Raw genomic sequence first — 12,197 nt, 5'->3', positions numbered from 1 at the left:
GAGCAAGTCATTGTGCCTCAGTTTCCCTTGCTGTAAAATAGGGGGTAATACCGCCCAGAGGAAAGAGAGTGCAGCGGCTACAGCATCAGCTTGGGACTCAAGACTCTCCAGTTCAATTCACTGCTCTGCCCTGCATGATCTAGGCAAGTCATTCCACTTCTCGGTTCCCTCATTTTCCAGATGGGGAGAACGGCACTATGGGGTGGGGAGGCAACACACATACAGGGTGCTGAGGTACAGTAGGAACCACAAACACAGGTAGAGCTACCTCACACGTGCGTGTGAATTAGTGAATGAGTCTCAAAAAATCCTCTGATGTGACCCTGGCCACTGACCAGCCCTATTCTGCAACCCTGCAAAGAAAAAATAAATTGGACACAGCCACCAATGTCCAGTGCCACCGGCGTCATGAAATTCACACCTTTTCTAGCAGAAATCCAGCAGTTCAGAACCACCCCCTACTTGAGCCTGGTTTCAGCATTTACAAAACCAGTTTGATTGGATCCACCTTGGAAGCAGCTGGATTGTTTCCCCCTGCATTGACTGCACCCACTCATGAGAAAAATGCAAAGATCAGCCACAGACAGTCAAGAAGGGGCCCCGAAAAGTCACAGAACCATAAGGCAAGAAGGGACCGCAACGGCCATCTAACCTAGCCAAGACAGACAGCTGCCCATCCTCCAAATTTCAGTCCTGTTTACTTTCCCAGTCTTCTGCTGCTGGAAATCAGCAGAGCCCAGAGATTTATTCCAGTTGATAACCTAACCTTTAAGATGCTTGCAGCAGGGCAGGGACTATATTTTTGTTCTGTGTTTGTACAGCTCTTGGCCCCTGTGGGCCTTCTCCATAGTGACGGTGCCTAGACCCTATGGGAAGAGCTTCTACAAGGATAATCATCATCTGACGCCTTATTCGCTAAGGACAGATGCTGTTGCTGCCATATGAGCAGGCCTCCACGATCATAAGGAACTGTTCACGCTCGGGAAGGCTTGGGTCCAGAAGTGGCTTTCATGGTTCCTGGCCCCTGCATGAAATTGGGCAGGTCAAACATTGCTTTAGCTTTGATTTTGCCCTTACATGCTCTTAGCAGAGATAGTTGACTCACAGGTCAACGTGAGGTGATGGTGCTGAAAGGAAAACCTCACCAGACAATGATGGGCCTTCAGTGCAGTGGCCATGCATCAGAATGGAGGAGAGGGGGCGGGGCGCGGAGAAAAACACACCCCTGGCATCACTTGAAAAGCTCACATGGGATGTTGAAGAGTCCAGGAGACATACCCCCATCTGCTGCTCACATGGGCTGAGCTGGCTGCTGGCTTGGTCGCCAAGATTTTTTAAGTGCGGCCACACTCACTAAACAATGCTATGAAAAAAGAACAGTTGTGTCCATCCCTTCGCACTAGCTCTAAGGTTACTAACCCCGAAGCTTCTACAGGGGATTTTCTCCTGGAATCTCACCAGTGTTCCTTGAATGCTGAGTGTTTGAACAGCCACCCAGGAGTGAGTCCAATGCCACCCAGTTAATTAGCAGAGCACCCACAGCCAGCAGCGTGTATGTCTACTGGTGGTGCACATGCCTCAGTGCATGGAACAAACTTTATTCTGCACATAGGTGGAAAAAAAATCCGCACATGGATGGAAGAGATTACAGGGAACACTGAATCATTCCTTATTTCCAGGAGTCTACCTCATGGAGATTTTGGGCGCTAACAGTCTGGCATCGCAGCAGAGCAAAAGCAGGATCCCTTACATGATTCATTCTGCGCCACTCCTGGAAGCAGCCAGCACCATCCCTGTGGGTGAGCGGGGGGTGGCGGCGCTGGGGCGTGTCTCCGTGCACTGCCTCTGCCCAGAGCACCATCGCTGCAGCTGTGGGCAGCGGTGCACAGAGACCCTCTAGCCCCACTGTTCCCTCCAAACATTTCCATCCATGTGTGGAATAATTTGTATGTGCACTGAGGCATGTGTAAATTAGGGAAGTACTAGTGTAGTCAATTAACCAATTAATTGATAAGCAAAAGCTTATAGGTTAATGCTACAGACTACGTACATTTCCCTTCCCTGTCCTTGGCAGTAAATTTTTTAGCAGGCTGGCCAGCAGCCCAGCTCAGTCCTGGCTCACACCGGGTCCGGGACCTACCCCTGCTGCGGCTCTGCGTTTAAAGTGTATTAGGAGCCGGGCAGTCTGGCTCAATCCCGGCTCGTACGGGGTCCGGGAGCTCAGACCCCCAGACAGGGAATGCTGCTGTGGACAAACACCTGCCTGGCACTCCACGCTGCTGCCTCAGATACAGTGGCTGCCGGCCCTGCCCTCAGGGACTATAGAATAATCGACTAACCAATAAGGTTATTCGACTATTCAATTAACCGATATTTAGCATCCCTAGTGTGAATGGGCACCACCAGGAGAAAGAACACACCTAGCTTTGGGCGCTCTGCTAATCAGCTGGGAGGCTGCACAAGCGCCAAGCTTACAGAGACCACAACCTCCCCCTGCCCAGGAAAAGGCACTGCCAGAGGGATGTACCTTTGGGAGCCACACCGCTTGGGATGAGTGCTGACCCCTGGCCCTCTTCCACACCTCAATCACCTGCGCCAACCTAGTTCCCAGCTCTCACACCCAAACTCCCTTCCAGAGTCTGCACTCCACACCCTCTCCCTCACCTAAACTCCCAACCCGACCTGGTGAGAGTGAGAAGGTGAGGAAGTGAGAGCCAGAGGCAGGGGCAGGGATGGGGAGAGTGTGACTGGGGCCTCGGAGAAGGGGCAGGACAGGGGGCAGAGTAAAGGTTTTAGGGTTTACACAGTGATATAGTTGGCAACCCTCGCTAGCTCCCAGATCCATTGAAAAAGACAGAGAGAATTTTCCTACCAGCACCACAAGATCAAAAACACCCCTTCTGCTCTTTGTAGTGTTGTTATTAGTACAACAGCACAGCGACCACGGCTGAGATCAGGGTTTGATGGTGTTAGGCACTGCACTGACACCTAGGACGGGACAGTCCCTGTCTTGTATCTAAAACCAGGACAAAGGAACTAACCTTATTAAAATAATTAATCCCATTTTACAGATAGGCTGTTGAGGCCTGAGATGGATAGGAGGAGCACTGGCTCCTCATAGTGACTAGAGGGTTAAACTCAGGTAGCTAGGGGATGTTGGCGGAAAGACAGTTGAAATGTAAATTGAATAGAGATACTTGGTTGCTCTTCCTTTGTGTGAGTTCTAAATTAGCAGCTGGAGGAAACAAGATGAAGTAATCAAACAGAAAGACCATGCTTACAAGAAAAATTGGGTACGGGAATAGACGGGGCCTTGAAGTACAGATCAGTATGGATCATGAGTAGATAGAAGAATATATATTTAATCACAACCAGGGGTTTTGTTTTTTTTTATTTTGTAGTTTAGTTAAACTTTCTGGGTGAACTTCCTTTCCCCATATCCAAGCTACAGCTCAAAGGACTATGTTTCTTTGTGGTTTGATCTGTTCTTTTCTTTGTTGCTCTATAAAACACCTAGCAACCAAGTGCACTTTATCAAGTCTACCTTTTTGTTTTATTAATAAAATCACCTTTTTAATGCAATGATTTGATTCTTGTGTCTGGAAAGTAACAGAAGGTCTTTGTGTGCGCCTGCCTAGCCCGAGGGGTCAGCTATCAGAGAGACAGTTTGTTTTCTGTGTTTTTTTGTTTATTTTTTCAAGTTATCTTGTGGCAAAAGAGCTCGGGGGTACCTCTTGGGAAGAAGTTCAAGTGTTTCTTCCTGGTTTTCAGGATTTTTCTTAATTCACTTGATGGTGGCAGCCTCTTTCTCAAGGCCAGGAAATCTGTAACCTTAGGGAGTTTGGGGTTTTTTTAAAGCAGAAGCCTATAGGGGCAAGGTATTTAAGATCCCTTGCAGGCCCCCACCTTCTTCACTTGGAGTGCCAAAGTGGGGAACAGCCCTGACAAGACCCAGAAGGATTAAAGGTATGTGTCTAGACTGCAGGTGCTGGTCACCACTTCACTGTTCTGGGACCGGAGCAAGCTGGACTACGATGCCTCAAGCAGAAATCACATCCACTCACTAGACATAAACTAAGTGATTTGCCCAGGGTTGCACAAAGAGCCTGTGGCAGAGCCAAGAATTGAAATCCCAGGCAGCTGGGCACTTGTGCAGCCGCTCGGGAGAGATTCAAATGCTGCCCAGCCAATTAGCAGAGTGCGCACAGTTAAGCTTTTTGTTTCTATTGGTGGTGCACATTTGCACATGCCTTGGTGCAAATAAAAAAATATTCTGCACATGGAAAAGATTAGAGGAAATATTGTAAGCTGTTCCAATTGGGGCCAATCTAAAACAGACAGGGCAAGATGGAAACTGTGGCGCAGAGAGGGGAAGTGACTTGCCCAAGGTCAAGCAGCAGGTCAGTGGCAGCGCCAGGAATAGAACCCAGCCTTGCTGAGACTCGGCCCAATTCCCTCTCCACTAGATCATGCTGCCCAGCTTCAGCGCCATGCCTACCAGCCCTGCTCATCCCCAATCAAAGAACCAAAGTGCCAAAGCAGGCCCATCCCGCCCCAGGCCCTACTGTGCATTCACCTCTCTGGGGGATCAGCCCCACCTCATTCTAGCTGCCCCAGACTCACCCTCTGCACCTGCTGTTGGAAAGACCTGTTCCCGTCTCTGCTTGGATGCCTTCCGCGCTCGCGGCCAGCCTGCCAGCTCCTGTTTCTCCCCTGCTGTACAAACTTCCTAGCTACCGCCCCGGTCCAACGGGATGAACTCAGACGCTTTCCTGTTTTCGAGTTCCCAGACGCTGTCAGCTGATAAGAACTTTCCGCCCCTTCGGCCCGTTAGCTGCTGACAGCTCTTGATTGAATTGTCCTAGGCCAGTTACCAATTGTCCATATGTAGGGATGGGCCAACAACGGGAGGGGAGTATGAGCTAGTGGTTAAAGGCGGGGTGGGACAGGGAGACCTGGCATCCATTCCCAGGAAGAGGCGTCTAGCAATTCAAGCTTGGGGGAGGGAAGACTGGAATCCAGTCCCAACTCTGGAAGGGGAGTGTGACTTAGGCCAAAATGGAGGGCTGGGAGTCAGGATTCCTGGTAAATTTAGCCCTCTTGTCAATATAGGGGAGTGTAACAGGGGATGGATCTGGAAACAGGACTCCTGGGGTCTACCCTCAGCTCTGGGATGTGTGGATTGTTTAGTGGTTAGAGCAGGGAACTAGGACTCCCCTTTGGCTGGAAACATCGAACCGGAGCCATGAGCTACGGAGCATTTAGGTAAACAAAGCAGCGCAGGCCCACTAGCGGCTTTCCCAAAGCCGGCCCACAGCCCACTGGGAGAAACACTGCTCTAGGAGCCCTGGGGGAAAGCCTATGTCACCACTCAGCATGCTGGCCTGAGCCAGCGAGGAGCTGAGGGCAGGGGGCGGTAGCCCATGGAAACCTAGCGGAAGTATACAAGACAACAGGATTCCAGCTTGGGTGGACAGGCCAGTCTCCCTTTCCCTAGACAACCCTTCCAGGAAGCCAGTGCCCATCTCAGAATCAGGCCAGTGACTGCAAAGCAAAGCAAGGCTTGCTTCCCCCGGCAGGGCTGGCATGACTACATGTGTGCTGTGTCCCCATCCGGAGGCTGCTGTGATGGAGGATAATGGTTTACTACTGCTGCCAGGGAGCAGAGCGACTCTCTTAGCTCAAGCGGTGGAATTCATTGTGGTGGGTGGCTCTGCTGGAGAGAGACCGAAAAGAAATTGTACTACCAAATGAGGAGCTCAGAGCACTGAATTAGCTCCCCTCAAATCCTCTTTGGGGGTGGGGGTGGGGAAAGACAGCTCTCTTCTATTAGACTCTACAGAAGTTATTGTGCCTTCTCTTACTATTTTAATTTTTGGAGCACCTAGGAACCCCAGTCATGCCTGAGACCCCATTGTAAACACAGACACCCCCTGTATGAAATGACAGCCCCTGCCCCAAAAAGACTGCAATCCAAGTACCTTCCTCTGCCCAATTGCATGTCAGCTCCTTCTAGGAGTGAATTAAGCAACCTAGCAGCTAGCTGCCATGGTTTTTTCTCTCTCTCACCTTCTCCCCCCAGGGGAGGATCAAATATTGTTTTGGCTAGGTTGGAGGACAGTGAGGTGGAGGGGGGCTACATATGGGGAGATTAAGGCAAAGGGAGAGGAAATGACTTGCTAAAGGTCATCTAGGAAAATCAGTGGCAGAGCAGGGAATCCAAGAGTCCTGGCTTCCAGTCATATACTTCTCTGTCACTGCCACAAACAGAACACAAGAGTCCTGGCGTCAAGTCACCTGCTCTAACAGGCAGGCCCCACACCTCTCCTAGAGCCAGGAATGCAGCTTCACTCCTGTCACAGAGTGTGGGGTAGTTACCGAGCCCTGCACCCCCATCCGCAGTCAGATGTGAGACTCAGCCAACAAGTAGAACAGAAGGTGTATTTGTTGACAGGGACACGGCATAGCAGACTTGTTACAGGAACCAGGAGCTTTCAGTACAATCCATCTTAGGGACGAGGGGGCCCAGAGCCCCCCAAGCCAGCTACACTCCCTCCTCCCTACAGCAGCAGAAAACTAAACTCACACACCCAGCAACTGGTCTCAGCCTTCTAGGCAGCCCCGCCCCCTCCTTTGTTCCGATTCCCCAGCAAAGGTGTTATCTCCTATCACCTGGCTCTCAGGTGTGAGACCAAATTCACTTCTTCAGTGAGTCATGCTCCCCCCCCCCCCCCATTCCAGGCAATGTTGAACTGCCCAGGGAAACTGAGGCACACACGCACACACACATCCCCCCACCATCACTCCAGAACAGCATAGGACAGTAGAATCACACATGACCCAACAAAGCAAACAGCATGAATACAGTGACTTTCAGCAACTGCAAGAGTGAATACAGTTCCCGCTACATCACAACTCCCCACCGAGGACCCTACCCCCAAGCCCACGTGGCCTCCTTCTAAAACTGATCAAAACAAGTAACTAAGAACAGCGCGGCCCTGCCCGGCCCTGCGTGCCTCCTGCCTGTACCTTTAGTAGAAGCGACAGTCATTCTAGTTCAGAACAGGACTCGGAAGGGAGCTCAGACAAGCACGTCCTACCCCGCATGGCACTGCGTGTGCGGCTGGGGAATGTAAACAGGCTTGAGAGCAAAGCTGCTGAGAGGGGGAGGAACAGGCGCACGCACAAAAATGCCCGGGGTGGGGGAGGGGTGGAGAAGAGGGATTTAGGAGGCTGGAGAGAGACATCAAGGGCTCAGACTACGGACCAGAGTTGGAACAGCCAACGGCTCCCAAGCCTGGCCCAAGTTCTCTTCGAAATCAGGATGGGACCAATTGTGAGTGGATAGAACACCCCCCTCCCCACATGTGCCACTATAGGTCGCTGTTGGAGATGAGACACTAGCTGGATCTGACTAGGCTGGGGATTCCCCTGTATTCCAGATCTCCTCTAGAATGGGACCAGATTCCCATGAACAGGGACCCAGTGGTCCAGGGAAGAAAGTCCCAGGAACTGGACAACCGCTGATAGGAAGTATGTGTGTGTGTGCATGGAATGGCCACCAGCTTGGCACCAGGGATCAAACTAGGGCCTGCAAGCGTTTAAAGTGGGAGCTAAACAGCCAAGCCACCCTAGCGCGGGGGGAGGGGGGGGGTTACAGACTCATACCCACTATGCGCCAGCGCTCACTTTGCAAGGGAGCCCTCATCACTTGCCTAAAATTAGAAGCCTTCCCCAATTTTCTGACTCCAGTCTGAAAACTAACCATAGTCTCAGAATGTTCAAATGAGCCATTTCAATTAGACATGCCCTAACTTTGCTCTGCCCAGTAGGCAACACTTCCCTTCTGGAGTCGAGTTAGAACCAGTATCCTGGCTCCCAGCCTCCTCCTCTCACTACTGCAGGTCATACCTCCCCTTCCACCCACCGAATCCTAGAACTGGAAGGGACCTCTAGAGATCACGTCCAGGCCCCTGCACTCATGGCAGGACCAACCAAGCACCATCTAGATCATCCCTGATACATGTCTGGCCAACCTGTTCTTAAATATCTCCAATGATGGAGATTCCACAACCTCCCTAGGCAATTTATGCTAACACTTAATCATGTGACAGTAACTTTTTCCTAATGTCCAACCTAAACCTCCCTTGCTGCAATTTAAGCCCATTGCTTCTTGTTCTATCCTCAGAGGTTAAGAAGAATAATTTTTCTCCCTCCCCTTTGAAACATCCTTTTAGGTACCTGAAAGTTGCTATCATGTCCCCTCTCAGTCTTCTCCTTTCCAAACTAAATAATCCCAGTTCTTTCAGTCGTCCCTCCTAGACCACGTTTTCTAGACCATTAATCCTTTTTTGTTGTTCTTCTCTGGACCTTCTCCAATTTCTCCACATCTTTCCTGAAATGTGGTGCCCAGAACTGGATACAATACTCCAACTGAGGCCTAATCAGCACAGAGTTGAGCAGAAGAACGACTTTCGTGTCTTTCTCATAACACTCCTGTTAATGCATCCCAGAATCATGTTAGCTTTTTCTTGCAACAGTGTCACACAGTTGACTCACATTTAGCTAGTGGCCCACTATGACCCCAAGTTCCCTTTCTGCAGAACTCCTTCCTAAGTGGAGCACTTTGCAATTGTCCTTATTGAACTTCATGCTATTTACCTCAGACCATTTCTCCAGATTATTTTGAATTATGACCCTATTCTCCAAAGCACCTGCAACCACACCCAACTTGGTAGCATTTGCAAGCTTTATAAGCATACTGTCTATACCAGTATCTAAACTACTGATGAAGATATTGAACAGAATTTATCCCAAAACTGACCCCTTTGGAACCCCACCTGCTATGCATTTCCAGCATGACTGTGAACCATTTTGATAAGAAGGTCATGTGAAACCGTATGAAACGCTTTACAGGCAGTCCCCAGGTTACGCAGAATATAGGGACTATAGGTTTGTTCTTAAGTTGAATTTGTATGTAAGTCGGAACTGGCGTCCAGATTCAGCCGCTGTTGAAACTGACCAGCGGCTGGCTACAGGAAGCCCGAGGCAGAGCTGCTCTGCCTTGGGCTTCCTGTAGTCAGCCGCTGGTCAGTTTCAGCAGCGGCTGACTTGGGGACCCCTGGGGCAGAGCAGCTGGAGTGCTGCCGGGTTGGTCCAGTAGCGCCGAGGAGCGGCGCTGCGGGACCAACCCGGCAGCACCCCAGCTGCTCTACCCCAGGCATCGGCGAGAAAAGCCTAGTCTGCTGGGGGGGGCGCACTAGCTGCGCCCCCCCCCCCCAGCAGACCAGGGAGACGCGGATCAAAGCTGCAGAGGACGCAGGCGGCAGGACCGCGGCGCGTCTCGGCGGTCCCGCCGCCCGCGTCTCCCTGGTCTGCTGGGGGGGCGCAGCTAGTGCACCCCCCTCCCAGCAGACCAGGCTTTTCTCGCCGCGGACCAGGTGAGAAAAGCCACTCCGCGTCTCCCTAATCTGCTGGGGGAGACGCGGAGCAAAGCCGGCAGACCAGGGAGACGCGGAGCAGCTTTTCTCGCCGCGGAGGACACGGGCAGTGGGACCGCGGTGCGTCTGGGCGGTCCCGCCGCCCGCGTCCTCCAGGGTGAGAAAAGCCCCGTTCGTATGTAGGGATCCGACATAAGTCGGATCCACGTAACTCGGGGACTCCCTGTACTAGAGTCTGGGTATACCACGTCCACTGCTTCCCCCTTTTCCACAAGACTTGATATCCTATCAAAGAAAGCTATCAGATTGGTTTGACGGGATTTGTTCTTTACAAATCCATGCTGTTACCTATCACCTTATTATCTTCCAGGTGTTTACAGATTAATTCCTTAATTGCCTGCTCCATTATCTTTCCTGGCACAGACATTAAGCTGAAACAAAAGACAGGACTATGCAGCACTTTTTTGTCTTTTGTTTCAGCAAGACCAGACTAACACCGCTACATCTCTATTACTATTAGACATTAAGCTGTGATCTGTTTCCTCATTCACCTTCAACAAAGCCTCCCAAACGGAACAGGAAGAAACCGTTCCAGCCTTGCACTGGCCATTTACAAGCTCTCCTGTCACTCTCGTGATGAGAGTTACAGCCTCGTAACATGTGGGAGATGCCTGCACTTCCTTCTTCTGTAGCCCTTGGATTTATAGAGAGAAAATGACAAGGAATTTAAAAAGAACCCAAGTGATAAATATTTTATTGGTAGGCTTGGCAGGATTCAACGTGTATGCCAACCAATAATATCAGTGTGTCATTTTTATCAATGCAAATCTTCAGAGTTGTGCCAAATTATGGGTTTTAAGCATCCCCCCATCTTGAGATATTTCAATTTTCACAGTTTCAGGGATTAATGGGGATAAGGGACAGACAATGACTGAATGACAGCAAATGCTGAGACAAACACAAGTTGTCAACACCACACACTAAAGATACACAGAGCAAGAATAAGGGATGTTAAATATTGGTTAATTGGATAGTTGAGTAACCTCATGAATTCTTATCTGTTACTCGACTATTCTATAGTCCCCGGGGGCGGGGCCAGCAGCCAGTGGGCTCCGGCTTCACTCCGTGCTGCTGCCTCTGTATCCGAGGCAGCAGTGCAGGGTGCCAAGTGGGAGCTGGCTCAAGAGGGGAGACAGCTTAAAAACCAGCTCCCCTCACAGACCGGCTGCCTGTCACCCCGTGCTGCAGCCATGGACAAAAAGGCAGCAGTGCGGAGTGGCAGCAGCCCCTGTCTAGGGCAGTTTGAGCTCCTGGACTCAGCACAAGCCTGAACTGAGCCAGGCTGCCTGCCTGCCCGGCTCCTAATACACTTTAAATGCAGAGCTGCAGCAGGGGTAGATCCCGGACCCATTGCAAGCCAGGACTGAGCCAGGCTGCTGGCCAGCCTGCTAAGAAAGTTTACTAGCCAGGCAGGGCCGGATTAAGCCCTTTAGAGGCCCTAAGCACTGAAAAGATTATGGTGCCTCCCCATATGTAATTCAAAATAAAAACAATACTATACCGTAACAATCTCTCTCTCTCTCTCTTTTTTTTTTTTTTGGTGCTCCTGCTTTGCTGGTGCCCTAAACACATGCTTAGTCTGCCTATTGGATAATCCAGCCCTGTCAGGGGCAGGGCAGCAGGGGGAGGGGGAGAGGAGAGGGAGGGAAGGGAAATGTGCATACTATAGCATTAACCTATCAGTTTTTGCTTATCAGTTAATTGACTACACTGTTAAGTATCTGAGGAAGTGGGTTTTTCCCACGGAAGCTCATGATCCAATAGATTTGTTAGTCTCTCAGGTGCCGCAGAACGGCTGGTTGCATGGTAAATATGATTAAGGTAAAATTCTCCCCAGAAGCATTTTTCTCACTTTGCCTAGCTGTCCATTTCAAATATTCTTGATGGAAATATTTTGTCCTCCTTGGGTTCGGTGAAATCAACAGCTATTGACATTTGCCAAGGCAAATCTAACCCTCCCAGCTACCTACTGGGCAGCTTTTGGAATGCCAAGAATTTGAACATGGGAAGTACTATTGTCTGGAAGCTGCAATGTTTCAGGTGGGGAGAGCTCTTTCAATCAATGCTAGTGGCGAAATTCTGACCCTGTTAAAGTCAATAGCAAAATTCCCCATAACACCCATTTTTGAAGTGGGGCCGCTTCACAAATTTCTGAAGTGGTTGTGGGCTACTCCGGAAGGGGTGGGCCTCGGGCAAAAGGGTTGGGCCCGGAATCTTACCATGCTCCCCCATCTACAGACCCTGATCGGCTGGGACAGGGGGATCCTGTGAAGTCTTTACCCTCCCATCCCCCAACACCTAGACCTAGAGACAACCACCAGCTCCCCCGTCCCCAGGTCTTGATTGGCCTGAGGGCAGGGGAGTGGCAGGGCAGCTGCAGGCTGGATCATCCAGCTTGACGTGCTGGATCTGGCCCACGGAGGCGGTCTTGCCCACCCCTGGGGTGAGGGATTGGGGTGCAGGAGGGCCAGTGAGGTCTGGGAGGGAGTTTGGGTAAAGGAGGCAGTTGTGACCTGGGTCACAGGATTGTGGTGCAGGGGTTTGGATTGTGACCTAGTGAAGGAGGGGGCGGTCACCTAGGACAGGGGACTGGGGTGCAGAGTCTGGGAGGGGGGCAGAAAGTTTAGCTTATGTGGGACAGGGGAGTAGGAGTGGGGGGGGGGGGTCAGAGGGCTAGGGGCAGGAACAGGTTGGGAT

General features: G+C 50.9%; 1 protein-coding gene across 4 annotated transcripts in view; it reads right to left on the bottom strand.

Moving 5' to 3' along the window:
* Positions 1-12,197, bottom strand: part of ARHGEF2 (Rho/Rac guanine nucleotide exchange factor 2) — a 152,575-nt gene that overhangs the window by 130,408 nt on the left and 9,970 nt on the right. The window contains exon 1 of one of the 4 annotated variants that reach the window (XM_075907438.1): positions 7,030-7,066. The exons of 2 other annotated variants lie outside the window; for them this stretch is intronic. In XM_075907438.1, the coding sequence (XP_075763553.1) occupies positions 7,030-7,051 (22 nt within the window). In that variant the 5' untranslated portion in view covers positions 7,052-7,066. Of the gene's footprint in view, positions 1-4,623; positions 4,739-7,029; positions 7,067-12,197 lie in introns of those variants that run through there. One more of the 4 variants, XM_075907440.1, reaches the window with a different exon arrangement.

The sequence above is a fragment of the Pelodiscus sinensis genome, chromosome 24, assembly GCF_049634645.1.
Source record: "Pelodiscus sinensis isolate JC-2024 chromosome 24, ASM4963464v1, whole genome shotgun sequence".
NCBI classification, from domain to species: Eukaryota; Metazoa; Chordata; order Testudines; family Trionychidae; genus Pelodiscus; species Pelodiscus sinensis.
Note: the sequence above shows the minus strand (reverse complement) of the source record. Positions and strands in the feature narration are given on the sequence as shown.